This window comes from Gambusia affinis, linkage group LG16 (assembly GCF_019740435.1).
Source record: "Gambusia affinis linkage group LG16, SWU_Gaff_1.0, whole genome shotgun sequence".
NCBI classification, from domain to species: Eukaryota; Metazoa; Chordata; class Actinopteri; order Cyprinodontiformes; family Poeciliidae; genus Gambusia; species Gambusia affinis.
This window is the reverse complement of record NC_057883.1, coordinates 21,841,499-21,867,654: the sequence shown is the minus strand read 5'-3', so window position 1 is coordinate 21,867,654 and position 26,156 is coordinate 21,841,499. Positions and strand designations below refer to the sequence as shown.

The 26,156-nt window shown below is 37.1% G+C and overlaps 2 protein-coding genes across 4 annotated transcripts; one reads left to right on the top strand and one right to left on the bottom strand.

Moving 5' to 3' along the window:
- The first annotated feature begins 8,112 nt into the window (after nucleotides 1–8,112).
- LOC122846477 lies at nucleotides 8,113–12,484 on the top strand. Of its 2 annotated transcripts, XM_044143482.1 has the most exons (7): nucleotides 8,113–8,630; nucleotides 9,113–9,720; nucleotides 9,805–9,870; nucleotides 10,522–10,803; nucleotides 11,427–11,555; nucleotides 11,633–11,663; nucleotides 11,740–12,484. In XM_044143482.1, exons 2-7 carry the CDS (start codon nucleotides 9,678–9,680, stop codon nucleotides 11,864–11,866), a joined length of 678 nt encoding a protein of 225 aa, XP_043999417.1. In that variant the 5' UTR covers nucleotides 8,113–8,630; nucleotides 9,113–9,677; the 3' UTR covers nucleotides 11,867–12,484. The 2 variants fall into 2 exon arrangements, with proteins under 2 accessions (XP_043999417.1, XP_043999418.1); XM_044143483.1 differs by lacking the exon at nucleotides 8,113–8,630 and having other exon boundaries at nucleotides 9,085–9,720.
- A 68-nt stretch (nucleotides 12,485–12,552) lies between these two features.
- Nucleotides 12,553–20,965, bottom strand: ptafr (platelet-activating factor receptor). 2 transcript variants are annotated; one of them, XM_044143480.1, is made up of 2 exons: nucleotides 20,623–20,965; nucleotides 12,553–15,365 (listed from the first exon to the last, which is right to left on the bottom strand). In XM_044143480.1, the coding sequence occupies exon 2, from the start codon at nucleotides 15,354–15,356 to the stop codon at nucleotides 14,205–14,207; it is 1,152 nt and encodes a 383-aa protein (XP_043999415.1). In that variant the 5' UTR covers nucleotides 15,357–15,365; nucleotides 20,623–20,965; the 3' UTR covers nucleotides 12,553–14,204. The 2 variants fall into 2 exon arrangements, with proteins under 2 accessions (XP_043999415.1, XP_043999416.1); XM_044143481.1 differs by lacking the exon at nucleotides 20,623–20,965 and adding an exon at nucleotides 18,506–18,533.
- Nucleotides 20,966–26,156: the final 5,191 nt, after the last annotated feature.

Here is a 26,156-nt window from a genome sequence, read left to right as displayed (position 1 = left end):
GTATCAGCATTTGTGACATCTGTTCAACACAGGGCCCACACAGGACATCTGCACTAGACAGCAAAATACCTACACACACACACACACACACGTGTGCGCACACACACACACCCTTATCCTGTTGCTATACACCACTAGAAGCCTTCACGTACACCCAGATACAGAAAAGATGGATTTAGCAGAGAAGTCTTCGTTGATGAAGATGAGAAGACTTCCTAGCAATCTGTTAAAATCCCCATTTAATATTCAGATTCTTATAAAAATGTATTAGATATCGTATCATATGAGTAAATTTCTTCATTTATCCTTCCTAGCATCTTCCTTATTTTTCCAATACTTCTTATTTCTTCCTAAGCATGCTGTGTGCAATTACAAATTCAACTTCAGTTATTTGACCATTTTATATTCTTGTGATATTTCACAACCTTGTCAAAAGGATTTTCTGCTAACTTTAAAGGGCCTTCAACATACCTTTTCTTCAGCAGTGGAGTCTTGTGCAATGAGTGTTATTAGAGGTCATGGGAGTTGGGGAATTTCTTCTTGTTTTCATAGATAAATCATATATGCTCTTTTCAGGTCTTTCAGAAGCTCTCCAAGTGTATTTTTGATTGCTCTGGTTCCCTTTGAGTTTTAAAGTGCTATATAAATACATAAATCAAAGAATAAATGAGTGGTACTTGGTTCTTGGACAACCCTGGTTACTTTTTACTCCTCTGTAATAAATCTTATCAGGAGAATCCGGTCATGGTGGATTTATGATAAAAGGACTTTACCACAGGTGCTTACTGGAACATTCAAAAGTTTGGAAATATATTTGTAGCAAATTTTGTTAATATGTTTCGCTACAAAAAGGTTAAGGTTTGAAAAAGCACTTTGCTTTTACCCAACACAAGATCTGTGAAAACTAGTTAACTTTTTTATGTTGTTATTTCTCTTTGACATGACCAATATGCTTTATGAAGGATACCCACTTTATGAAACCTCACCAACTCCAACAGACAAGTCCAAATTGTATTTAGGTTGGGGTTCTGGGGACCAGATAAAAAAAAAAAAAAACACAATGATTTTAATTTCAGGGCCACTTTGGTTCTTTTCTGCATGATTGGTTCCATTTCTGTACACTTGAATAAAACCAGAATACCATTTGGAGTGAGTAAAGGTCAAACTAAATTAAACTGAAATAATTTTCACATTTGATTAAGCAGAATCAATGATAACCCATGTTCATAGAGAAATTAAAGAAGTTGTTGAAGCATACTTTGGAGTGATGAGGGGATGTTTAAGATATTTTAGTTAGACCTTAGTTTTGTTAAAGTTTCTGAAAAGGCTTACAATGATGTACGGTAATAAAAAAGAGGACGTTTCAAGCATTGCATCAAATGAGATTTTTTAAAGATTATTTTAGTTTCAGGCTACAATCATTGTGTAATTAGGAAAACCAGTTCAGATCATACATTTACATCCTCGATCGTCTTTTAAGTTCACAATAAAACGGAAAGAAAATGGCAAATAATGTGCCAAGATATCCACATAATTGCTTTGACACAATTTCCAAACAACATTGCCTCATATTTAATTAACTTTATATTCTAATACGCAATTTAAAAGTAGTTCAACCTATGTATCGGTCCGAACAAATAGAAGGAAGCTGTTTTAAAGTAACCTGATTGGTTGTCGTAGGTTTTAGCTGAGCAACATACTGCCCCCTATGGGTTTGGTATGTTTAAAACAATGCTGAGTGGTTTATTCATGTGGATGAAAACTTTTCTGAACCCGTACCATGTGTACAATATTCCCAATAGTCCCGGCTATGTGTGTTGCAAGGCTTTTGTGTGCAGTGTCCACCATTTTTTTATAAAAGTAACCAAACTTTTCAGCATAAATAAAGTGTTACACATAAGTGTAAGAAAATAAAACATTTTATTTTGAAATAAATACTACTGGGGAATAAAATATGCACCTGAAGCCCATTTATGGGTTCTGTCTGAGGAAAATTCAGCGCAACACGTCCAGTGTACATTTATGTCAAGAAATAAATGCCAAAGTGGTCTTTCTGTCTTTTTACATTAAATTCAGTCAGCTAGACACCTCACACTTGAGCCTCATCGGTAGTTTACCCTTTCAGAAACCAGTTGAGACTATTTTAGTCAGAAGCTTCAGTGGTGGGTTCACTTCAACCCCCCAGTCTTCCTCAGGAAGCAACAAAAAGGCCTTTCAATCCCACTTTCAAGTATTTTGTAAAACTCCTTACAGGAATAAATGTATGTAAACTTCTAAATGTGATTGTATGTGTGTTCTTCAGTCGACGATAGCTCTTTTTTGTTTGGTCAAATCACAATCTAATCCTCTTCTTTCCTTTTTCAGAAACACCACCAGAGAGCCGAGCGGGCGCTTGAATTGAAATCAGATCATCTGTCTGTTTCTCGTCAACTCAGTTGGGACGCACACAGAGAAAGAAGAACAAAAAGAAATGAATTCGCAGCTCATGCATTCAGGGGAAATGGATGTGGCTGGGATGAAGTGATGATCATCTCTGTTCTCTGCTAAAATGAAAAATGATGGCGAGGGAGCTCGGTCCCATTTCCTGCCTGGCACAGGAAGCGCCCATCTGGAGCTCAGCGCCGTCTGTACTCTGTTGTTTCCGCGTATGCTGCTATAATAATTCTTGTAGCTACTGGTTTTCCTCCATTTCTACAGCAAGGTGCAAAAGGGAAACGATAATTTTGATGTAAGATGCTGCTTTGTGAGAGGAATGATTAAACGGACAGCGACAATAACGGAGTAACTCATTGAACTGGAAGGGTGAACGGGTTGAAGGGGGGCTGCATGTTGGCAGCTGCCTGTAAGACTGTGACATCCCACCACCCGCCAGAAAGGCAGGAGGAAGCCACTCATCACCAGCATGACAACCAACGAGTGGCAAGAGGAGGGAGGAAAGTTATCCATCAACGCACGACGCAGGGATGACTGCACCCTCAATCACACACACACTCGCTGCTTTCATATTTCATTTGAGTCATCAAGAGCAACTGTCTCCGAAAGGAAATCTCTGACTGTACGTCGTGCTCTCGCCGCTCAACAACATTATAATGCATTTTCCCTTGTAATGAAGTGACTGCTGCTGCTCCCCACAGGGCGAATGTTCAGAAGACGCAGACAAACTGAAGGCACCAGAGGAGGGAAGCAGCAATTCAAGTGTGAACAAAAAAACAGCCCACAGCCAAGTGCTTTCACAGAAACACTGAAAGCAGCTGCATGAGGAGTTCATTTAAAGGAACCAACCCAATGAATCTGAAATATATAGAATAAATCCATAAATTCATTAATGCGTGTGTTGATACATGTGGATTAAAATAGCCTCTTTAGAGGAGACTGCAAAGTGGCATCTGTTTATTATCCATGAGGAATTTCTATTCTTAACTTCTTCCAGAAAACAAACTAAAAAATTCATAATTTCGTGTAATATACATACAGCACATAATAAAAGACTACAAATGGGGCTTTGCAAGCATAAAGGCATTCACTCAAAATGTGGAAACTTAGCACCATCCACTGGTTGATTTTGTACCATCAAAAATATTCACTGAGATACAGACTTGAACAAGTGCAGTAAAAAAAAAAAACCTGCTTTTCTGTCCTCACACAGAAATAAAAGGAAATCAGCCAAGATGTCGGGAGGAGAATGGTGGAAAATTTCCAGATGACTCCGTGTGCCATGTCGATTGATTTTAAGGGGCAGTATTATGTATTTACAGGCACATACTACCATTTTATAGCACAATCAAGCAAAAATTATTTATATATCAAAAATAACTTTGACTTTACAATTTGGTTGCTCAAAATTGGCCTCTGTCTCTTCAAAGAGGACCTATGATGCTTCTATCAACAGGTTAGTATAAATCTATGGGTTATGAGTTATGAGCGGCTTTCAGAATGAGTTGTTCATTTAAATCCAAATGAACAGCTGCAGGCCATGCCCCCCAACTCAACATTTACACTTATATGTCTTTGAACATCATAAGTAGCAACAATCAGCACAACCAACAACAACGCAGCAAGTAGTTTCTGGATGTTAAAGTCAACAATAAAACACTTGTCTTTTCCAGTAGCCATTGTAGAAAGCAGACAGCGGTAAACCCAGTTGACCAAACATGCTGGAGCTGTGCTGGGATTTCTAGGTAACCTTGCCCATTGATTGTGACTCAACAATCAGGAGATTTTACTTAATAACCCCCCTTTAAACAATCATATGGAAATATAAACACCATGTAAATGAGCAGCCATCATAATGTTTGAGGAGCAGATGGGTCCTTCTGCTTCTTTTCATACATTAACCCCTGAACTAAAATAAAAGGCCTTAAGAAGATCCTGGTGGAGCTTAGAGAGGAAAATATTACTCAAAAACTGTCACGTTGTGCGGTGGTGGAGGTGAGGCAGACACTGAGAAAACCAGCTTGGAAGTGCAAAATAATGAATTTAATGAAAAACCAGAACACAGGGAACAGGACGCCAAGTGTGATGAGGATCCAACAAAGATACAGAGACACAGGTGACACTAAATACACATGAGGTAATCAGGGGACGAGACACACCTGGGAACCAATCAAAGGGAGACAGGACAACACGGAGACTCAGACGCACAGGAAACTCAAAATAAATACACAGAAAAACATGGAACCTGACAAAAAAGAACATAAAAAAATAACACATTAGAGGTTGAAAATGACAATCATTAAGAAAGAACACTGATATCTAGAAATATTAAAGTAAGAACTCAAGACCAAGTTAAATCTTGGGTGCAAATAAGCTTTGCAAATGGACAATTACTCTAAACGTGTTGCCAAATTAGTGACAAAAGGGCAAAATCTTAAAAAGCTCTGATCTCAGAGTTTGGGCAGAAAAGTTGTTTGTGAGCCGACAAGCCTGGCCCAGTTATTAAATCAAGTCTTTTTAAAACTCTAAAATGCTGTTATTATTCATATTTCACGTTTTTGTTGTGTACCAATAAGAATGTACTCTTCTGTGTTGGTGGCTTTTTCTATTTCTATGCAAAATAGTGCAAAATAGTGAAATAATGACTCAAACTGCTTAATGCAGAGGAGATAACTTCATCACTACCCCTTTTTAAATTCTGCCTGCCCTGAGGAGAAGCTACACAGACATTGGTTTTGCTTCTACTGGGCCAATGCTGCACTCTGGAGATTAATAACGACAAAATTCTCATACAGGTAGTCAGGCATGACAAAAACATTTTTTCTTTCTTTTTCATTTGATCAAGTATGAGAAACAGAGATCAAGATCTAAAAATGAGTGAGTGAGAAAAGCCTGACCTCGATATTTTACTGGAAGGAGGGCTGCAGCGGTTTCTGTGGCGATAACCAACAGACATCTATGCAGCCTGCAGAACAGCCAGAATAATGAATGAGTGATGAATAATGGAGGAATAATGAAGAGTAATGACTCGGGATTAAAATACACGATCAGGGATACACACTCTGATGTGCACCATGGTGAGAGCGGATAATTATACAGCATTACCATTTATCTTTCTCTCACTCTCACCTGTGGTGCACACAGCTTCAGTTACATTATAATGTCCCTGCTCACCTGTTCAGTGTTGCACATGTTAACCAGCACAAGTGATAGAATACAAGTAGATCTTTCTCTAACTTCACTACGTTTTAGTTTAATGATCAAAGCAGCAGAAACTTTTATAGAAAATATATTTTTCATCACTATGACATGACTCAACGGTATGAGATTGATAATCTGTGGAAAAACCTGAGCTCCTCTGCCTTCTCCCAGTGCTAACTACAAACAACCAATCCGAGCCAGGAGGCGGGTCTTAGTGCTGTCAGTCACAATATTGTATGGTGCTGCTCATACCTATTTTCTCCCCCCCTGCTCTCTGGTACACTCCAGATAGCATAGCCTGATGTGAATGCTCAGGCAGATAAACGGTTTTCCTTTAATAATAAATTGTTTAGCACATTTAGTGGTGCGTACATGAATATGATTGACAGCACCAAGACCCTCCTCCTGCTTCTGATTGGTTGTTTTTGTGCGTTTCTTCAGATAGCAATAGTAACTCAGGGAGGAAGTGGAGAAGATCAATCTTAACCTACGACTGTTTTAAAAAATATCTAAAAAACAACTTGTTCTTTATAAAAGTTACTTTCTGCAGATTTTACATCTAAGGTATTTGTTTATACATTAACATTGTAGCTCTTTTTTTTCCCTTGGTCAACAGGAAGTGACAGCAGGGCAGAGTGCACGATCACAGCTTAGTCCTCTTCTGCAGCAATAAGGGAACTGTGGGTGTAGTCATCAAGAGATGTTCAAACTTTAACCAACAAAGGCAATGGAAACTTTTTTTTTCTTTAACAGGAAGCAACATCTGCATTCAAGACTTCCCTAAAACAAGTTGCAGCTCACTACCACACCTAAAAATACAGTGCATCACAAAAATAACTGCAGATTTTAAAGTAATTTAAATTGGACTTTTGTGATAGACCAAAAGAAAGTAATCCATATCTGCCTAATCCAAAACACACTGGTGTTTTGTACCAGTATGGTACTCTTGAGACTGCATCCTGCATGTAATGAACTATTGTATTTATGTGGCTAATGAGACAACTAAGTTTGTCTTACTGATGATGATGTGTTGTTATGAGGACCAAAATGGAAAATGGCAGAGGCATCGAGTAGATGAAGAATTGTTTAATAAAAAAAAATTACAGACAAAGCTTACAAAATCCAAATGAAACCAGGACAAAAAAAAAACAATCCAAGAGAAATAAAACAACAGTGGGAATGCAGGGAAGAGACGAGGAAGTAACGGGAGGAACTAGCAAGGAGTAACAGGAGGAGAGGGGTTTAAATACTGAACAAAAGACCTGGGCTGGTGAGCTAATGATTGCAGATGTGAAGGGAGAGAGTGAGAAAATGGCACAGGGGGCGAGGGAGAGTACACAAGGTACTAGGAACTGAATCTAACACTAAAGAATAACTGGACCTAAAGAGCATAATTAAAGTAGAATAACAAGGAATAACTTGAAACAGGAAATAAACATTACTAGAAACATTAAGGAGGACTGAACTAGAGTAAAACAGAAACAAGATTCATCTAACCAAAGAAAGAGACTAAAGGTACACAGAAAAAACAAAACTCAAAACAACCCAGGACAGAACAAGTTTGGAGGTACTTTAAAAACGCCATGATAAGTTTTTATGAAGATCATTACAAAATCAAAAAGATAACCGCTTTGCAGCAGAGTTAACAGCCATTAGTACCAGAAGGTAACAGCACTTCTGAGGACAGATTTATTTCTTGCATGTTGACTTCTCTAAGAAGCCGAGAATATAGAACAATTTACAACGGAGCTTTCTCATGTGGTTTGAGGGTTATTTTTCTGTTGTTTTCCACTGAACAAAACCAAAATTCACCCACATGCACTGCAGTAGTAGCTAAAAGAGCACAATGGTGCAGCTTCTAATTGCCTGTTCGTTATAACTTAACCTACTTACGATGTTTAGAAATGAATCATAAAGACTCGTGACAGACCTCCAAGTCTCACGCAAAGTGATTGCATTAAATGTTATTTACTGCTATGGCTTCTCATACCAAGTCACTCACATTTATTTCTACAATGTGTTGTGAAAAGTGTATCCATCCGCTTTTCTCTCAGGACAGTGTTAGTCAGTTTGTTTTAGCAACACTTTACTGATGCAAGAGAAACCACTTCCTTTATTATAGGAACATCACAATGTCACATTAGTAACTGTATCTGCAAAATCACCTGAGTAGCTACAGCGCAGTTCCTCTGCAAATTATGCTTGTTATTACATTTAAGTATTTCTGCTTGATTCTTCACTTTTTCAGAGAGAAATCTTACCATTACTGTTTCACTTCAGTTGTTGAATAATTTGAGATACATGTTATCTTGAATAAAACATCTTCATGATTTTATAAAATGTATATTTTGTCCTGCTGAAGACCCCATATATACTTGAGCTTGAGTTTCCGAACAGATAAAGTGGTATTGCCTTCAGGATTTTCAGAATTCATGGTTTCAACAACATCATCCTGAATCTGAAAGCTGTTTCTCAACAAATGATTCACGTTCCTGCCCATTTTCACACCCACTGTAGAGAGGAACTCGCTGCCGATGGAGACAGAAACCACTTGGCTAGAGCCGAACCAGACATTAACCAGCTAGAGTAAGACTTGACAATAGAGAAATGCTTTTGTAACCTCATGGTTGAGTGGTTGAAAGGTGAAAATGCCCTTAAAAAGTTGTTTTGTAGCCCTTTCCAGACTGATTGACGTCAGCAAATTAGTTTTTTTTCATCAGCTATTAAATTTCAAAGTGTTGATTTTGAGATGTTTTATTCCGTTTCGTGTTGGCAGACAAGTCTGTTTGGGTTAGTACATAATCTAAACTTTTTTGAGTGTTATATCATGATGTTGCTTTGATTCTTTCATGCATGTTGAGGAAATCACCTGTGGAAGCCACTCGGAGTGCCTAACAAACTTCCTCCATAGACCCAGCTGAGTTTCTGCCCCACGGAGCACCCCATCCCCGCGTCTTCTCTACTCAGTTCCTCCAGACTAGTGGCAGCATCAATTGGTAAACAACTGGTGGAACTACGCGTCTGCTGGGTGCATTAATAGATCTACTTCTCAGTGCAATGCTGTTAACGGTTGTTGAAGGCAGATTATCAGAATAGGAAGTCAAATTTCTTTTAAGCAACAACTGAAGGTAACATCTTTAATTTATTGTGCTATAAAATAGCTGTGTGTGCCTGGGAAATGTGTAAAACTGCCCCTTTAAGTGATTTCTGGGACTAAGATGTGGTTTGTGATGCTGAACTCAATTTTTAAAAAACAGAACTAATTACAACTAATGTTTCACACTGAACCAGGCAGGGCTGAGATCTTTGTTTAAAATAAAACTGAAATACTTAAGTGACTTGGCAGCAAAAAAAAAAAAGGGGCAAAAACTTTTTACAGCTCTTTATTTGACAGATGTTGAGAAGATACTCAACTAAAATGCCGACTGTCAGACAAGCTTGCTGAATATTCTGAACCAGGTTTCTTTGTTTTGTGCAGAACGGTTTAAAATCCAGTTGCTCCTCCTGGCAGCCAGTGCGCAGCTCCCTGAGGTCATCGATCTAATCTGCCTACCTGCCTGCTACAATCTGAGCTGCCATCTCAAGCTGAGCCTGAAGGGGACTTCTGTCGGAGATATGAAACTCTGAGACCAAACGTGTTGTGTTTCTGATAGACTTGCCTGCCAGCTTTGGTTTTTTTTTTAAATCCAATAAAAGCTAGCTAGAAAAAAAAACACTATTCTTCCTGCAGGTTATAAATGAGTGGCAGATTTTAAATGTTAGAAACTTTTCCAGACCAAATTATGTTTTATAAAACCTCTGCTGACTTTCTGTGCTCCTGCTGTGGAAAACAGAGCGTGCTACAGTTTGTTTTTTTTCTCCTTTTGTAGAAGCTTGTGTGATCAATCATCTCATTGTTTTGTAAATTTTTTATAAAGGGAAGTGGAGACTTCTCTTCCTACAGTTTCCATGTCTCATACTTCCTCCTGAGTTTGGAGTTGAACAATAAATCAGCGTTGTGTATCACACACAGACGTAACAGGAGGAGATTCATCACATACAACATGTTTCTTTGCTTTCTTGTTTTTTCCCTGTGTGCAAGCGCAGGTAAGTAAAATGTCTCAAGGCAGAAAGTGAGAGCAGCTGTTTTTTGATGCCTTTTAAAATCTCTTTCTTAAAATGTCTTTGCAGTGAAATCCCTGACTTCTAATTCACCCACAACAACATCCCACCCGAGGATCACAAATTCGACACAAGGTAAGACACACCTGGATTTTTTTTTTTGTTGTTGTTGTTCATTTAAAAGACAGAGGTAGATTTGTAAAGGTAAAGCTGAAGTTTAAACAAGCAGAGATTTATAGGCCTAGGTTGTTCACCTTTTATGGACAAATACATAAAAATGCTGGTTTTTCACATGATCTGAAAAAATATGGAATTTGTTTTTGGGGAAAAGAAAATTGGGCGTAGAATAATGCTTAAGTTTGAAGAGAGAAAATGTAATTTCTGAAAATTGCGTATTTTGTAGTGGCACACATTTTTATTAATGTCCTTAATTGTTAACTTTCAACATGACAATTTGTTGGGGTTCCGAAAAAACATGCAGTTAAATGCCTGAATTATATGAAACCCTCAAGGTTTCAAACCAAGCCTGGATTTTGGTTTTTGTATCTACAAAACCAATAAATGAAAATAGGAATGATTATATAGGACAATGATGCTGCACAGTTACCATATATATGTGAAATATTATATTCATTCTAAAATAAGATTATGACAGATCACAAATCTCTAAACTGTGTAGTAAAACTAAACAAAAGAAAACATTGCTTTGCTGTAATTTTTTCATGAAAATATTAAATTGTTCTTATCTTCTTTTGCTTCTTTCCACCATAAAACCAAAAACAACAGTACCAGTGGATTGCCCGCATCTTGTGGCCACACCAGACTACCCAGTTGCAGCAGGTCTAACAGTCGAGCTGCTCTGTCAAACAACAATCCCATCACAAAACATAACCTGGTCCAGGTCCCATCTTCAAAATGAGAGCTGGGAATATGTGGGTTCAGGTAAGGTACTGCTCCTCACCGAGCCCAAACAAACTGGGACGTACAGGTGTGAAATCCGCAATAATGGGACTGTGACGTGTAAGAGCCAAAATCACGCTGTGTACATCGTCTCCATATCAACAGCAGGTCAGATGTGGGTTTTTTTGTTTCTTTGCTTTTTAAATAATCTTTTCTCTATTATTACCTGATTTTGCATGATTACAATACATCTAAAAACATCTTCTCACTTGGGTTAAATTTGTAAATTCTTGAGAACCTTCACCTATTGCCAGAACTTTATTTATAGATTCATCAAATCTCTGGAAATTAACAAAAAAAAATGTTTTTTTACAGATTTCCATACCTGAAATATTCAAAAGAAAATGCAGTTTGGGAGGATCAATTAGCCCCGATTATTTTTATTTCGGTTGATGGGTTATTGGCCAAAGCTTATGTCAAACTGATCTAATCCACCATTTACTGCCACAAATCAGTCAAATCTTCATGTTACTGTGTTTGAGTTTCATTATATGAACTGAATAACCGAGCTAAATTAACTTTTGATCATTTTAAGTTATAAAAATAAACCTTCTGCATTATAAAGTCAACCAAATCTTCCTTACATTAAGACAATAAACTGTAACAACTGAACCAAACTGAAAAATCTTCAAAACTGGACCATGCTTTAACCATGTTGTCTGTTTTCATGTCCATTGTCATATTAAAACTTAAAGTTTTTGACAATCTGTTTCCACATCTTGTTTCCCTAGGAGAGAAGTTAGGAGAAGCAGCCTTTGCCTTTACTATCTTGATCTTGATTGGGATCATTGCCGGTCTGGGCTGGTTCTGTTGGGAAAGATCTGGCAACAAACCAAGCTCTTCGAACGCTCCAAAGAAAAGTAAAGACAAATCTGGTTTAGTCAAATTCTCATTTAAAGCATTTGTGAATCTTTAAAATGTATTTGTTTTCTATTAGATGTCCCACCGCCACCTGAAGTGATCCCAAAGTGAGTTTCGTTCTTGAATCTGTCCGGGTTAAAATGTGCAGTATGACAAAATTAATCAAAAATGTTCTTCCTCCAGGAATTTTCCACAGACGAGTGATGCTGATGGGGATATCTACATGAACTATACAAGCAGTACTCAACCCTACACTGACCTCAACCCCTCCAACCTCACAGGGAAAGACTTTTACTCCACTCTGTCATAAATGATGACGGAGTGGAGTGTGCCGTCAAATGTGGGTGTGCCATCAAATAATTGTTTGGTTGCTGGTAATGATAATCTCTGCAATGCTGTCTGAACCTCCGTGTTTTATGGTTTCAGTTAGATTTAATCTACTTTTATGGTTTCAGTTAGATTTAATCTACTTTTTTGACATTTGCAATTGACATTGCCAAAAAAACAAAAATTATTTGCAATCTCAATGTGGTGAGAACTTTCTGTGGTCTCTGCCCAAGTTGTCAAAAATGTTTTGGTGATTTTTTTTCTTTTTAAGCTGTACAGTTATCTTCAAACTAACTTTCTTTGTTTGACTTTTTTAAGAAACTTCTGAAATTTAACTCTAAATATTACAAAGTAGCACATTACAAAAAGATTTCAAATAATAAAAAATAAAAAAATTGGGTTAATGTGTTTGGATGTTAGTTGTTTGTTTTTTTAAGTTCCACTATCTTTTGGGATTTGGGCCAAAAAATCACTACACAAACCTTTAAGTACGACTATTTCAGGGCTAAGTGGTGCCACAGTGTGTAATATTTACAACCAGTACAACTCTGAAAACAAAAAGTTGCTTCTTTCAGATTTTTTCTGTTCTTGCTTCTTTTTTTTCCACACTTACATGTAAGAATTTGGGTAATTTTAAGATGTCAGGTAAAATAATTTTCCTCTCCGGTAAGCGGTTTCCAAATGGTGATTTTATTTATTAAAGGTCAGCTCCTTGAACAACCTAAGACAGCTAGACATGCTAAACTTATTTTTACATGTTTTGCACAAAATCATTCTCAGATAATGAGATTTCAGTCTGCTCAGTTCTGCCCATTTTGAGCTCCTCTCACATTAAACTGCTTTAGGGCCTCCTGTCACTTTAAATCCAAATAAGTCCCAACTCACTGTTTACACTCGCACGTGAAAATGTCTGCAAACAGTTGCACAATTATACAGCCATACATCTTAGAGAAGCAGAAGTGGAGCCTCCTGCACAACCAACAAAATTGCAGAAAGTGGTTTCTGGATAGTAAGTCAAAACTTGTCTTTTCCAGCAGCCACTGTACAGCGCATAGAGCAGTGAAACCAGCTGGAGCTCCACGTGGGGTTGCTAAGTAACAAGGCAGTAAACACTGATTGTGATTTAATAATCAGGATGTTCATCTTTCAGTTCAGTTTCTTTAAAAACTTTAACTTATTTCCAAAAAATGACTGGGGTTGTTTTTTTGTTTTTTTCCAAACAGTAGAAACCAAATGAAACTACAAAAATGTGCAAAAAGTGAATTTTGCGTAAAACATCCCCTTCAAGAAAAAAAAATCTAAACCAAAATGGATCAATGTTAAAATGTAGATGAGATTGGTTTTATTTGAATGATGCATGACGCAACGCATCTTACCCCAGGCTAAAAATATTCAAGAACAGGTAAGAAGCACTCTATCAATTGGGAATGGATTTTAAAAAGATTGTTAAAGGCTTTGAGACTCATGCAAACTTTCTCTTCAGCTGTCTTCTGGGGATTTCATTCTTGTGGCTGTTTCACAAGAAGCAAATGTTTTAGTTGGGAGTGAAAGCTGCTGCCACACAGGGGACTGAAATCAGAAACAATCTGTACCAGCTGCATTCCAATAAAATACATTACATCTTGTGGTTATAATACAACAAATTCAAGGAGTTTAAATGCTTTTAAAAGACATAGTAATACCAGAACAACACTATCAACTTAAATAATGAAGTAGAAAAACACTAAACTTTTTCCATCAGCAGAAAACCTTAATTGTGCAGTTCTTTGGCAACAGCCTGCATTCAAGGTTCAAGGTTGGAACATTTCAGTGGAAGTTTACTCCCTGCAGCTGCAGCTTGCTACAACAACAAATAAAAATATTAAAAACTAAAATAAAATTAAAATTAAAGAGAGATGAGATGTGCTGATAGACAAGCCTAAATAAAAGTAATTAATAAACAGCAGCTTTTTACATTTCAGGAGCATTTTTCTGTTATCTGATTGTTGCTTTACGGCTTGTTTTAAATTACTGCAGTCATACATTTAGCGAACCCAAATGTGGGCCAAGATGCAGTGCCTGGCAGTGAAGTAACAGTAACAGTTTGCATATTGCACCAAAGTATGAGAAGGCAGAGGCAAAAAAAAAAAACATATGAAAATGTTTAAAAAAATAATATAGAAAATTACAAAACATAAGTAGAAAAACAGAGGTGGTATTTGGTCAAATAAAGGAACTATAAAAAAAGAACAAGTTGCAAATATTAAAACTGCACAGAAAGGTAAACAAAATCAGTGAAGTCCAGTTCAGTAAGCGACACGTCCCAATAAAGACACCTGTTCTCATGTGTTCCTGTGTCTATCGTTGAGTAATTCCTCCCCCGGCTGTGGGTTGATACTCTGAAGTTTCTGGCTGTGGTTCCTGCTGTCCATGGATAGTTGGATGTTCGCTGAGTGGGAGCAAGACTCCCCTCTAAACACCTTTTTGATGTGCTCCACAATGAACCTCCTGAACTTCCTTGTGGCAAAAAAATACACCACAGGATCCAGGATACAGTTGAGGCCTATCAGAACCAAAGTGATCTGATGGGCGTCGTTGAGTGCCTGCCGTGTGTCTTGGCTCCAGTTTACGTGACCCCAGCCCTCCTTTATCTCCAGCACAGCCAGCACCCAGGGGCCCTGGACGACGTGGTGGGGCATAAAGCACAACACGAACACCCCCACCACCGCCAGGAGCAGCTGCAGAGCCCTCCTCTTCACCCCTCTGGCCTTATTGGGCCTTCTAAACGTAGACGTAAGCGTCCTGTTGGACTTGATTGTGTCAGAGTAAGCCACTGACTGAGGGTTACTCTGAGAAAGCAAGTTTCGGGCAATCAGGAAGTTGCACACGACAACAAGAAAAAACACAACAAAAAACATTGCGATTATTGAGAAATGCGTAGCTGCCACTTTCCTCTTTTCATCCTCCGTTTGATTGTGGTACCCCTCGAAGCATCGAGTTACATTTCCATCCTCGTTGGTACCTGGTGATGTGAAGTAGGGGATTGACAATGAAATGGTAAACACCCAGATTACGATGCATACGATGATCCCACGGCGCCTGTGGTCCGACGAGGCTGCGTCCAGAGGCCGAGAGACCGCCCAGTACCGGTTGAGGCTGATCGCTCCGAGGAACAGGATGGTGCCGTAAGTGTTGATGAAATATAACGATCCTGCCAGCTGGCACATGAAATCCTGGAAGACCCAATCCCCCTTACGCCTGTAGTACCCAATCCAGAAGGGTAGCGTACAAACAAAGAGGAGGTCAGCCATGGTCAGGTTGGTCATGTAGATGCGTATTTCTCCCATGGCCTTTGCTTCACGGAGACACCGCAGAACGAACAGCACATAAAGATTGGCGAAGAAGCCCACAACAAAGATGATGCTGTACACAACTGGGAAGAGCGTGTAGCGAAACTCCGAGTCCAGAAAGGTCGAGCTGGTCTCTGTACCCATCGTTTCTACCTGAGGGAGAGAAAACAGCACATGAATAACATGAAGCAGTTCAACGACAAGAGAGTAAGACAGCAACTGGGGTCGAGTTATTCTGAGGCTTTTTTCCAGGATGTGAAAGTTAAGTAAGTCAGCAAGTTCGAAAAACGTTGAGAGGACAGTGAGGAAAGTGACTTTCAGGTTACTGGTCAGGGCCGTGCAAACAGAAGGAGCCAGAGGTCAACTCTAATCATCTGGAGATCAAACAGTAGCTGTTCAATTAAGCAGATGTGCTCTAATATATTAAAACCAATTTTTTCCTAGAATGTTTTTTGCTCTCACAACTAAAAATATGGGTTCTGCTTGAAACAAATATATAATTTTACATTTTCAACTGAATAGAAACATATTTCTATTGACTTTCTAACCTTTTATTATTTTTATTATGATTAAGCCTATTTTTTAGTTATTGTCTCTGTGATTATTAGATTTATAATTAGCATTTTGAACATTTCTGTTGCTAATTTCTTTTTAGTTTTTGTGTCTTCATCTAAACATATATTTATGTTATTTATTGACATTAACATAATAAACTTAACTTAACAAAATCATGAATTTAATAGTGATTTGCACCACTAATCATCTCATTTCAATGTGAATAGTTGGAGTCTTGGTATTTCTTTTAAATCACGTTAGCTGTAGCTGCTTTTATAGAGAATAATATTTTTGGGTTTGTTTGTCACAGCTACAAAATGAAAACAAATCTGTATGAATGCAGTGGTATTCATAAAATGAAACATAATGACACTGATCTGCTCTTTAAATTCCAGAGAAAAGCTTTTCGTACAATATGTTGGTCACTTATCATCACTGACAGGATGCAGACTTTGTTTCTTTCTTCTTTTATTCAGCTAACCACAGAAAGAAGACACATTTTTGCTTTATACCTTCCTGTCTAACTGTGCACTTTGCTACATTTAATCTTTTCAATCTATGAGGTTACTAGAACTGAACCTCAAAAAGTATCTTAGAGATGACTGTCGTCAAAAACATTTTTCCTTTAACACAACTTCTCTATTATTTCTCGACGGTACACCACAAACTGTCAGCAATGCCCCAAAACAAGATGAGGCAGCGATACGTCAAATTGCAATAGTGGTTGCAAGAGATTTGCTCTACAACAGATATTTGATTGGACATCATATTTAAATTGTCCTGCATTCACATTCTACATGCCAGTCACATATTTTTATTTGTCTGTTTGCTCTGGAAGCACACCACAAGAAAAATGAAATCCTGGGAAAGAGAAGAGGAAGTCGATGTAGTCAAAGAAATGTAGCATCATTGTAGCATGCTTCCCTGATATCATCCAATATTTTTGATAAAACCTCTAAGGGATAAAACCTCCAGAAAACCAACCATCAAATTATTACAATACGAAGCACTAAAACAGAATGACAAGAGGAAGCATTAAAACTTCCAAGTGGTTGTGGTGTTCAGAAAAAACGGAAATTTGTTGAAAAGCGCTCTTTACCACTCATCTAATTTCCTGCAAAAGGAAAAGTGAATTTGGCTGTTAGCCTCCTTTAATTGAGAAGGAAGCAGGATGGCACGATGTATTAGTTTACCATCCGGTTATCTGAGCTCCAATAATAATTATTTTGTTTCTGCTAAGTTCAGATTCCGGGTTTTGCTAATGTGCAGTTGGACTTGTAAATTTATTTACCCGTGCAGAACATTTTCCAAAGAATGCAAACTATAAAACAAAACATTTTTATTCTATCACGGTTTGTTGTTATTTTGCGTTGGAACCTGTTTCAGTAAAAACATTAGGAAATTATCAAAGATTTCAGGAGATTCTTGCAAACAGGCATTCAGAGAAGAACGAAGTGAACCGTGTTAAATTACATGCTAGAATTATTTCCGTCAGATGACACATTTTCTTTGATAGCGTTCTGTGACTACTACTATTTCGCAATTTCATGTAACAGTTGCAGTTTGTGTTTTTCCACCTCGGAAACTACCAGAGGATGTAGATTATTCACACTGCATGTCATACTGTTGTTGTGAACTGTGTTGATTATAACTGATTATCACTGCTGCAAAGCAAAGATTATATCCTTTAATCGCATTTTAGCAATCATATTTTGCTATGAACATAAGTATACACTGACTATTCCAATCAGATTTTTTTAAAAATGCAACTTACAGATATAAAATATGCACAGACTCTAATTTTTGACTCACTAAATCTTTAAATTTTGGGCATGCCTAACCTGTAAGTTTACTTGGATTGTGTAATAAAGGTATTTAGTCCTCTCTGTCAGACTTATGCATCCCACAGACAACATGGACAACATCAAAAAATAGATTTCAGTATAAAGACTTATTTTCAGTTTTCACTTTTTACAACTGAGGTTAGTTTTAAATGTTAGAAAGTGGATTGTTTTCTAAGCATTTTAAAGTTATTTTCACCATGTCACATGGATGTTGATTAAAAAACTGAATAACTGAATTATGTTATATAGACTTGCACTATAATTACATTTTTTTTTTCCTTTTAAATGATTTTTTTTAAGAATATGTTTAACTGACTCAGTTAAGTTACGTTGTCTAGATGTTTGTGTTGTTGGTTCAAGTTGCATCAGTTTATTGGATGGAAAATCTGCCATCAATTAAATTGAGTTGATCAAGTTGGTTGTTTTTATCAGTGTAGCTATCGGGTCTGAAACACTGACTGAGACAAAATGTTAGCAAAAATAAACTTTTTCCAATCGGGAAAAAAAAATCTACAGTTTGTTTTCCCTTTTATAAAAAAAAATGTGTTAAACATTTCTAAACAACTGATTACTTTGGCACATACTTTTGTGGAGCCATTGTACAACACATGCATAATTTTAATAGGTCTTTTGTTTGCTAATCATGAAATGACATCAAATTTCTGCTTCAATATCAATGATGTATGAATACAGTAGTTATGTTCTTCCTTGTGAGTACAGCTCACTCTGAACAACCAGAAACATTCAACCGTAACATTGTATTTATATGCTTTTTCCATTTTTTACCCTTTCATCAACTGTTTTGTTAGAGAGAATCGGAAACCACCAGGTTGGATAAGTTCATCTCTGCCTGGTCTTCATCATAGTTTCATAAGTTAGTCACTGTTTACTCACTTCATACTCGCTGTTTAAACCAGGGGTGTCAAACTCCAATCCTGGAGGGCCAGTGTCCTGCAACTTTTAGATGTGCCACTGTTGGACCACACCTGAATAGAATAATTAGGTCATTAGCAAGGCTGTGGAGAACTGCTCTACACAAGGAGCAGGTAATTAAGCCATTTCATTCCAAAGTTTTGCACCTGTAGCACATCTAAAAACAGTAGGACACCGGCCCTTGAGGACTGGACTTTGACTCCTGTGGTTTAAACCGTAACAAAAGGTTTGACCTCACAGTGACTCCCTTTTTAAAACTTACTGGGTAAATGTTGGGACTGAAAGACATGAAATCTTCTTTAGCATCAAATTCTGTTAGCTTTTTATTAAGTTTAGTTGAATAAACTAGAGTTTTTATGTCAGCACTTAAAAAGCTGAAAGAAAAAGAATAAGACAGGAGTGGGAACTATTTCCCAGAAGGCTTAGCGGCATGTTTCTGTGTCCTGAGATGGAAGTCTGTTACATTGATCTGACTCTTCTGTGCTATTAAGGCAAATGTTTATTTCTGTCCTAGCTAAAACCAACAGTGTGTAAAATCGGGGAATATTTAAGGTTACTTTTTGAAACCTTACAGAAACCATATGTATAGTTATTGAATGCATCTTTAAAATTGGACTGTGTTAAAATGTGGTCACAGACAATGCAGAGGTAAAGTAAAGTAGACAATTTTCAGTAAGTGGATAAAGAGGTTCAAGACTCTGACATGAGTCTTACATGAGTAAGAGTCTTGAATTGTTTTGGCCATGAGCTCTTGGCCAAAAAATGCATTAGCTAAATTTATACATTCATTAGCATAAATGTAAGTCAGAGGCAGTATCATAGAGACCAGAGACCTAAATACAACCACATCTTCCTGTTCTATTAACTTTGAAGACAAAATGTTCCTTTGCTGACTATTTATAGTATTTAACAGTAGTTCCTACAAATTAAATGTAAACTGTCCCTTTTAACAGCTACTGGAGTTTAAAAAATGATTTAGCTTCTTCAGTACTAAGAGCAGTCACTGAAATCACTGTCCTGTTTGAAGGTCCAGTAATTCAGCTTCCTCAGAGAGAGCAGGATATTTTCCCACTGTGATGCTTGAATCCATCTTGTCCTCCACATGCTGTAACATTCCAGTGTCAGAAGAAGCAAAGCAGCTCCAGAGCATCACAAAGCCACCACCATGCTTCACTACAGGCACGGCGTTGCTTTAAGATTTGTTTAATGCTTTAGCATTTAGCATGTGCCTCAAAGTTAAAGCTGAAACTTCAGCCACTAAGTCCTGCAGGTGTGGTGGAGTCACCTGAGCCTTTGTTAACTTTATGCATCTCTTTCCTTATTTTTGCAAACGGTAGTGATCTGTTTTCTCCTCTTCCTGGACTTTTCTTTTGACTAACCTGACATGCAGTGAGATGTAAGCATAACCAGTCAATAGTTGAGTCATATCTCAAACCTGAGGTCAAATGTGTGGTCCTATGAAGACACTGCAGGGATAATTTAGTGGCAAATTTTGCAAAAAAAAAAAAAAATCACATTTCAGACTTTTGCCAATGAACCTGTCAGAACCTGTGAGTAATTTAATTCATGTTTTATTCTGTCTTTGCATGCCAATGGTCATAACCTTATGCCTGAGTTGATCCTTTCCATTTTTAAAATGATATGAAACACCCTGTGTCTGGTTTTATGCTCAAATAAATCCATAATTAGCTTGAACAAACAGCAATGTTTACTTTATTTTTAGATAATAAATTTGACCAACAATTGCTTCTGTTCTGAGCTGAAACCAATAACTTGGTTGATTTGTGGGATAAAACAGTGAAGCAATCAGTTATTCTAGGCGCAATACCCCCAAAGAAAAAGTTACAACAAACTTCGTTGCTTCAGTTTCAAGACATTTGAGGTAATTCTTGAGAAATTAACATCAACTTCTGCATGAATAAGCAAGCATTACAAATAATTACTTACTCTGAGTCAGGAGAGCTCGACTTTATTGCGTCTACTTTGATATCTCTGTTTATCTGGGTCAATGTGGATTTTGTTGATCCACAGACTACTGTTTTTATACTGGTACAAAGAAAAACGATGGCATTACTAACCGTTCAGCTTCTTCTCTCTGGATAACACCGACGCCTTTCCGCGGATATGAGTCGCTTTAGCCCGGAGCGGCTCCTTCAGCTGCGTCTGGGGTGTGTATGTCAGTGTGCGTAAAGGCGCTCTCGAGACTTTCTGCGAAGCAGGAAATCCCCACATGAAGCAATTGATCTCGAGTCCTCCGAAAACTATTTAGACGCCCAGGTTGTTGCAAGGCTGGAAATCTTAATTTGGTTTTTATTTCCCCCTGCACGGAGACACGGACTTATTCTTCCGCTGAGGAAAAGAAAACAGAAGCACCGTCAGAATATCATGCGTAAAAGCATATCTGCTCGTCAGAAACAAATGATTGTTTGATATTTACTTTTGAAATACAAAATAAAACGGCAGAAGTTTCAATTTGTAGTGACATTCTTCAAATAAAAACAAAATGCCAAAAAAAATGTGTCAGTTGTGTTCCCATTTCTCTTTATTCATGTATTTGTTTTATTATTTTAAAATCCTTTTTATTCTTGATTTTTTTATAGTTATTTATTAGCATTAAATGTTGGTATTATAGCTGCTACTGTACCTTTTTTAACGATGGCTGACCTACTTTTGCCTTCTTTGCTATTTTTAACCTTTTGTTTTAGCCTTTTACAATATTGTCACTTTCCTAAAATAATTGGCACCAAAAAATCACCCCTTTCTTTCAAAAAGATTTTCCATGCAAAAAAAAAAGAAAAAAGATGCTTGACAAAAAATAAGTTGTCGTGATTCAATTGTAATGCTCTGCTCACTGGCCCATTAAAGTGAATTGAAAGTTTTGAAAACGTTTACATTTTCTTCACTTTTTGAAAGCTACCTACTTTAAGCTGGACTCCATTCAAGGTTTAAATGAGTCACAAGCCTTTGTTTCTTAATATCTACTATTGTTAAGCTAAAATTACAAAGTTTCTACCAATTTTTTACATTTCAAAGAGTGTTTATCTGCAAAGAAGAAGCAGATGTAGTAAAAACATTGCGTTTGCTACATCTGCTTCAGCGTATCTGTTGGTATTTCTTGTTTTAAAGTTTTTGTCATTTCATTTTACATTTCAACAACTGTAATAACACTGACCTAAACTTCAAATGCAATTTTTGGCTTCATTTTCTACTTCTTTTTGTCTTCATTGCCTGCAGTTTCACATTTTGACAATTGATTTGACACTGACCGAAGCTTCTTATACAAATTTTCGCTTGACTTCTTCAACTTATCTTTCTTGTCTCTTTCTGCTGATTTTTACAACTGTTTTGAACAGTGAGTGTTTGTGAGGTAACACAAAAAACAAGCAACACAAACACACTTTTAGGGAAGCTAAAGTTGATAAAACTTTTAGTTTTAGCAAAACTGAAAGTCTGCAGAAAACTAAGAGACTTACAGTAACTTACTGGAATATGACAAGTCGCGGAGGGATTTCAAAACAGTGCAGGACTAAAACTGCATAGGAGTGGCTGCAGTCCTACATCTGAGCTGTAACTTCAGTGACTAAGTTTATGGCAGCAATGTTTCACAAGAGGCACTAAATCTAATCATCTCCAGTGTGGAAGGAGAGTACACGTTTGAAGAAGATGCGTCATTCAGGAAGACATTTCTCTTTATGACAAAGATGACTCAGAGGAGATAGAGCAGGCGGTAAGGGAGTTACTTTTCTTAAAAATCATTGGTCTTCTTTTCTATATGAAGTAACAGGGAGGGTGGCAGTAAGTCAGATGACTCCAGGACTCAATGGCTTTTTTCTATTCTTCCAACATTTTAACATCATTTCAACTCAATGTCCCTCCATCGTTTAAAAATAAAATTGAAATGACAAACATAAGGGATTAAATGTCATTGTCGAGAACATAAGACCTATGGGATTTCATCTACTTGATGGATGCATTTCCTGAGGTGAGGTTGCTTTTTGCCTTTGGAAAACTGAAACATAAAGACTTGTATGTTATGCAATGTATAACATTTGGACACGTGTAAGAATGCTACCAGGTAGCACAGAAAAAGTTGCAGGAATTATGGTTGACTGGAAGAAATAAGTGGATGCTGCTCATGTTTAATCGTGGTCTTCTCCGTGACTTTTAAATTTTAATAAACTGTTACATTAAATCCCAAAACAGCTCTTGAATGTAATTTGATTTTTCAATTTCACTTAATCCTTTTAAATAAGGGATATAAGAATTTCATCTGTTACATCCCCAAGGTCTAGGGATTCAAGGGCAGTTACATAAAAATGTGTCCAAAGAAAGAAAGTGGAATATAAAATTATTTATTACAAAAAGATGGTGTCACAAAACCAAAAACACAATACAACTTAACCCAATTAAAACAAAAGAAAAGGACCAACAAATCCAAGAAATATTAAGTGCAAATTAAATTACAAAATGTTCAAACAAGTCAGTCTAAAGTAAACTCAAAAACAGTCCAAAAGGGAAAGGGCGGAAAAGGAAGCAAAGAAAGCACCAAACCTCCTAAACACGAGCTTCTAGTTTGTCAAAACAATCTAGAGCAGACGCAAACTGCTCAACTGAACAAGCAGAAGCAAAATAGTTCAAAAGCCGTAACAAACACCAAAGGTGGGGGAACCGCTTTACAAAGCCTCTTCCTGCTAACTACCCCACTGGAGGAATAATTTCAGGAGCCTTTTATGTGGTGCAGGTGGGCCTCATCAGCACCTGATTGGATTGACGATCCTCTGCTGGTCCAATGAGGTCGCTGCACTGTACCACAACTGTAACTGTAACTATACCACAAGAGACGAAAGGAATTTGATGTTGCGTGTGACGTTGATGTATGGACAGAAGGATTTGTTTTTATATGTCTACAACTATTTACTTTTCAGGTTTTATAGGCTCTTGGGATGTGTTAACCGAATTAAGTTCTTGTAACAGTTGTACTTTTAGGAAATTAAACTTTCTGTTGTGGCACATTCTTTGTTTTAACCACAAGGGGGAGCCAGCGACTGAAAAGAAATTGGTTGTAATAGGAAACTGTAGTTGAAAATGTGTTTGCGTAGTTAAATAGTGATGGAGGAAAAAGAAAGATATTTTGTTTTTTGAGAAATACTTGATTCATTAAGACAATTAGAAGAAAGGAAATGATAAGTAGAAACCAAGAGATGGCAATAATGCATCTCTTCAATCATTTCTCAGTAAATCTATTTAAAAATACTCCTGGTGTGCGCAGTTGCTGCAGGCCGAAGAATCTTACCCATCATAAAGATAAGAAAGGCAATTACCAATTATATGCGATTGTGTAATTATATCTAATGAAAAATATATTTCTGTTTAGAAACACAATAGGTTTAATGTACTTGATGTCTGCATGAATCCTGGTTTTTCTTCCCAGTGTTGTGACTGGAACTTGCAGAGAGCTGCATTACTGGTGTTAAAGCACGTTCTTTGTTTTAAGGTGGAAGAACAAAATACTTGCATTTCTCCCTTTGCAGAAACTGTCACCCCACACACCTTGCAAATTATATTTTTCTGCTGAATATTTAAACCTTCTGCAGTCCTAAGAGATAACCTCACGAGTCACAAGTTATTTAGTCTGTGCGCAGTCCAGCAGGATTACACCGACCCCTTGTGCGTCCTTCGTCCCCCAGCCCCCGCTGGGGGTCGCTGCTCCTCTGACAGCCCACCCAGATGTCCGACCGTGACATCTGCCGCATTTTTCTTGAACATTGCCTTTAAGACTAAGAGGTAAAGCCCAAACCAGGTCCAGATAATTAAAGTTTTTGCTCCTGCTGTTTTAACAAGCTTTTCCTTTGTGTTGCTTCCAGCTTGCTCTGTTTGGACGCCGGCCGGTTACGTCATCAACAAGCATTACCACATTTGGCCAGTAGATTACAGATTAGGTTGTACAACCCTCACATCATGCATAACTACCTTTGAGAATTTGGAGACTATTTGGTCTTGATCTACCAAAGTAAAGTGGGCATCCAAATAATTCAGCCGTCTTAAATATTCCGTCCCCTATCCATAATATGGGAACAAATTAATTTCCCAGCAAGTCATTTACTCTTTCACCTCTTATAAAGAATAGCAAGTCCTGTGGATTTGGAAAGATTTGCTCTTTACGTGCCAAAGTTTAATGAGGGGAAATAAATATTTCAGCCATCTTAATTTGTTCCTCCTCCATAACGGGGGAACAGCAAGTCGTTTATTTTATTTCATCCTGGGGATTAGCTTGTGAAATTACTCCTAACTCATTTGTCCAGTGTGGCGTCTTGTGAACGCATAAAGTCCACTGAGGAGCTTAGTTTGTGTAAATATTTACCTTTATCCAACAGTAAAATGCTGCTCATGACCAGAAGCGATACACACAGTAAACATTGTCTACTATAACATACCTTTGCTATACTTACTTTATTAGTTTAATAAGTTTTATATTGAGAAGCGTTTCTTCTTCCTTAATTGTTATTTTGTATCATTGGAATTATTATAATTTTTTTTTTTTAGGTCTTTAAAATGCTAAAGAATAATTTTTGTTTGTCTGTCATCATTTCCTTGATTCTTGTTGGTTTTATTCCAAATCCCATTGCATAAAAATTTGTGCTGTGGGCCATTTACATTTTTCTAATGTAACTCTCTTGTCCCTTGTTACCACCTGCAGGTTGTACAACAAGTTTGGGGTGAATTCTTTTGAAAGTTTCAGAGCTGTTTTCTCTAAAGTCTTGTTTCCAAGGTGACAACTTTCAAACGGTAATGTCAACTTTATTTCTTTTTTAGATTTCCATGTGTTTGACATCACTGGAAAGGTTAGACTCTACACTTTCAGAATCTATAAATATCTCAAAATGCATGTGAGGAGACTTGTTCATGGTCATTCAGACATTTCTACAAAACTTCTATTAACGTGCAAATAATTGTTTTACAATTACCGTCTGCTTGACAGCTCTACTCTTACGTAAGAGATTCAAATGTTCAACAGTTTCTAAACATTTATCTTTGCAAAACCTTTAATTTAAAATGCATATGAAGAATAATGCATAACATTTTTAAGCATTTTTTACAGAAACATACAGGTAAATAAGTTTGCATTAGAACGCATCTTTTCAAAATGATATTCTTAAACAGCAGAACTTAGTTTCAAAAATAAGAAACCAGACAAAATAAAAAACAGTAATAAGAATTAAATTATTAAAACCTTAAATAATGTTCAATGAGGACAAGAATATATTTACATAGATAAAAAAAAAACTAAATGTACAAATATATTTTTAAACAATATCTGTGAAGGAAAGAGGAGAAAGCAGGCAGACATCATTCCCTTTCTGCTGTCAGGCATCATTTTATATTATTGTCTGATCGCTTTAAACAGTCTGTAAAGCCAGACATAAAACCCAAACTAATTGGAAAGTTTTTGTAAAGCATATTAAAGTAAACCCTTAGTAAGAGTTTTTCCAATTCAACAGGAACACAAGCTGATGATTGGTGGTTGGGAGTTAACCTCACACTAATTTTGGTTTTAAATAATAAAGCTGGTCACATTGTTTGTGTGTTTAAGACTGGTGAGTGTTTCGTGTTG